We start from the raw sequence: 2,471 nt of genomic DNA, 5'->3' as shown, positions 1-2,471 counted from the left end.
CCTACTTCTGTTCTGTTTATACATCTAAAAAGCCAAAGAAAAGGCTACTGCAATTCAGTGTCTTGGTGTCATAGAAAAAAGCCTGCCAAAATGCAAATGAGAAAGTTTATGAAACTCTCTCTCTGAACTTTTTAAAAGCCAAATCAGATGACTATGAAGTTACAGAATCCTTTAAAAGGGTTCTCTGATTTGAGGATGTGGAAACTTGCTGATGATATAACAGATAATGATGATCTGGTAGCCAGTTAACCAGAATTTGCAAGGCTGGTGGTATAAGACATTCTAATTGGGGAGTGGGAGGGTGGGATTCTTACATGGGTGTGCTGTTAATTATTTTCATGTTAATGTAGTGGGAGGTTGAAAAGTTGGTATGCCTGAATCTGTAGTATATATGAAAAAGAAGCTAGGTTTAAATAGTGTAATTTTAAAAGCAATAAAACCCCCAAGAAGCTTTATTATGTTGGTGAGGACAGAGACAGTTATCGTTTGTCCATCTTCCTGTCTCCCCCAGTGAACTACTCATGTATGGTCTTAAGCAAAACTTTCTCCTACTTAAAGCATAGTAGTTTGATATTTAATTGTGGTGTTCAGTGATTTCTTTTTAGTTTGCTACAAATGTTTTGCAGTCAGTTGCCATTACTGCTTGCTGGAAATTTGACCGCATTGTATGAGTGCCACCTGAATGCCTTTAGCATGATATTGCATGTTCTCTTCATAAGAAATAATCTTATTGTAAATGATAAGACTTAGAGGACAAATGGCTGGATGCTGTGTGTTGAAGGCACTGTTTGGGTTTGGGGGCTTGGGGTTTTTTTTTAAACTTTTGGGAATCCTGAGCAGAGGAGGGGTTTATGTGGGACTTCAGAATAAAGGCCTAATAAAGTACTAGAAATAGTTTGTCTGTGTGTATACATAGGCTTGACAAAATAAGTTGGTCCCTCAGAATATTCTGGCAGTGTCTGAGGCCCCAGCTGATATGAAGGGCCTGTTGTGATGAGCTGTATTTGCCTTTATGTACAATTATTACCTTGGAACACTTTAATTAAAGGCTTTGGATGAAAGAGAGAGGAAGAGGTACAGTATAGCAGTGAGCAAGGCCAGTGTTGAGTTAGTACAGCTTTAATTTTTATACAGATTTTTTTTTTTTTTTATTATGAATAGAGATAGGGATGAAGGAAATTTGACAAGGGAAGAAGGGAAAATATAACCACGTAAGGTGGCAAGCTTAGGTTTCTGTTTTATACTTGAAAGCGGGTATAAAATTTCTCATGTGGTAGAGAATTCTAGTTTAAGTTTTGAAAAATGAGACATGTCCTTAAAATCTGTTTAATTCTTTTGGGTAACAATATCAAGCATTTTGGTTTATATAACTGTGTGGTAGACGTGATGTTTTAATCAGATCTTGAATGTTTTTAACTTGTCATTTAAGCCTTTCATAGTTTGTAGATGTCAAAACTTTTTTTTTTTTTTACCTATTAATGGAGTGATATCTGGACTATAATTTAATTATAATTTATGTAATTGTTTTTCCCCTTTTGCTAGGAAACACTGCATTACATGACTGTGCAGAATCTGGAAGTTTAGAAATCATGAAGATGCTTCTCAAGTATTGTGCTAAGATGGAAAAGGATGGCTATGGAATGACTCCTCTTCTGTCAGCCAGTGTGACAGGCCACACAAATATTGTGGACTTCCTGACCCAACATGAACAGACTAGTAAGATAGAATGTATAAATGCTCTGGAACTTCTAGGAGCAACATTTGTGGACAAAAAGAGAGATCTGCTTGGTGCTTTGAAATACTGGAAGCGAGCTATGGAAATGAGATACAATGATAGGATTAGTATCCTGAACAGACCTGTACCAGAAACACTAATTATGGCCTATGATTATGCTAAAGAAGTAAACAGCTTAGAAGAGCTAGAAAATCTTATTGCAGATCCTGATGAGATGAGAATGCAAGCACTATTAATTAGAGAACGTATTCTTGGTCCTTCTCACCCAGATACATCCTACTATATTAGGTACAGAGGTGCTGTCTATGCAGACTCTGGAAACTTTAAACGATGCATCAACTTATGGAAATATGCTTTGGACATGCAGCAGAGCAATCTAGATCCACTGAGCCCTATGACAGCCAGCAGTTTACTATCATTTGCTGAACTCTTCTCCTTCATGCTGCAGGACAAGGCAAAAGGCCTGCTAGGCGCTACTGTCACATTTGATGATCTAATGGGTATACTATGCAAAAGTGTTCTCGAAATAGAGCGAGCCATGAAACAAATCCAGTGTCCTCCTGATCCAATACAGCTAAACAAAGCACTTTCTATCATTTTGCATATAATTTGTTTGTTGGAAAAAGTACCTTGCACCTCAGAACAGGAGCATTTTAAGAAACAGACTATATATAAGTTTCTTAAGCTTCAGCCTAGAGGGAAGAATAACTTCAGTCCACTTCACCTTGCTGTTGAC

At 37.2% G+C, this 2,471-nt stretch overlaps 1 protein-coding gene across 1 annotated transcript in view; it reads left to right on the top strand.

Moving 5' to 3' along the window:
* LOC102039568 (protein fem-1 homolog C-like) overlaps positions 1-2,465 on the top strand; it is a gene marked incomplete at its 3' end in the record, with an annotated part of 40,941 nt that extends 38,476 nt beyond the window's left edge. Inside the window, exon 3 of the mRNA XM_005431280.3 lies at positions 1,543-2,465. Coding sequence (XP_005431337.1) covers positions 1,543-2,465 — 923 coding nt within the window. The remainder of the gene's footprint in view (positions 1-1,542) is intronic.
* Between the last annotated feature and the right edge of the window lie 6 nt (positions 2,466-2,471).

The sequence above is a fragment of the Geospiza fortis genome, unplaced genomic scaffold, assembly GCF_000277835.1.
Source record: "Geospiza fortis unplaced genomic scaffold, GeoFor_1.0 scaffold421, whole genome shotgun sequence".
In the NCBI taxonomy this organism is placed as follows: Eukaryota; Metazoa; Chordata; class Aves; order Passeriformes; family Thraupidae; genus Geospiza; species Geospiza fortis.
Note: the sequence above shows the minus strand (reverse complement) of the source record. Positions and strands in the feature narration are given on the sequence as shown.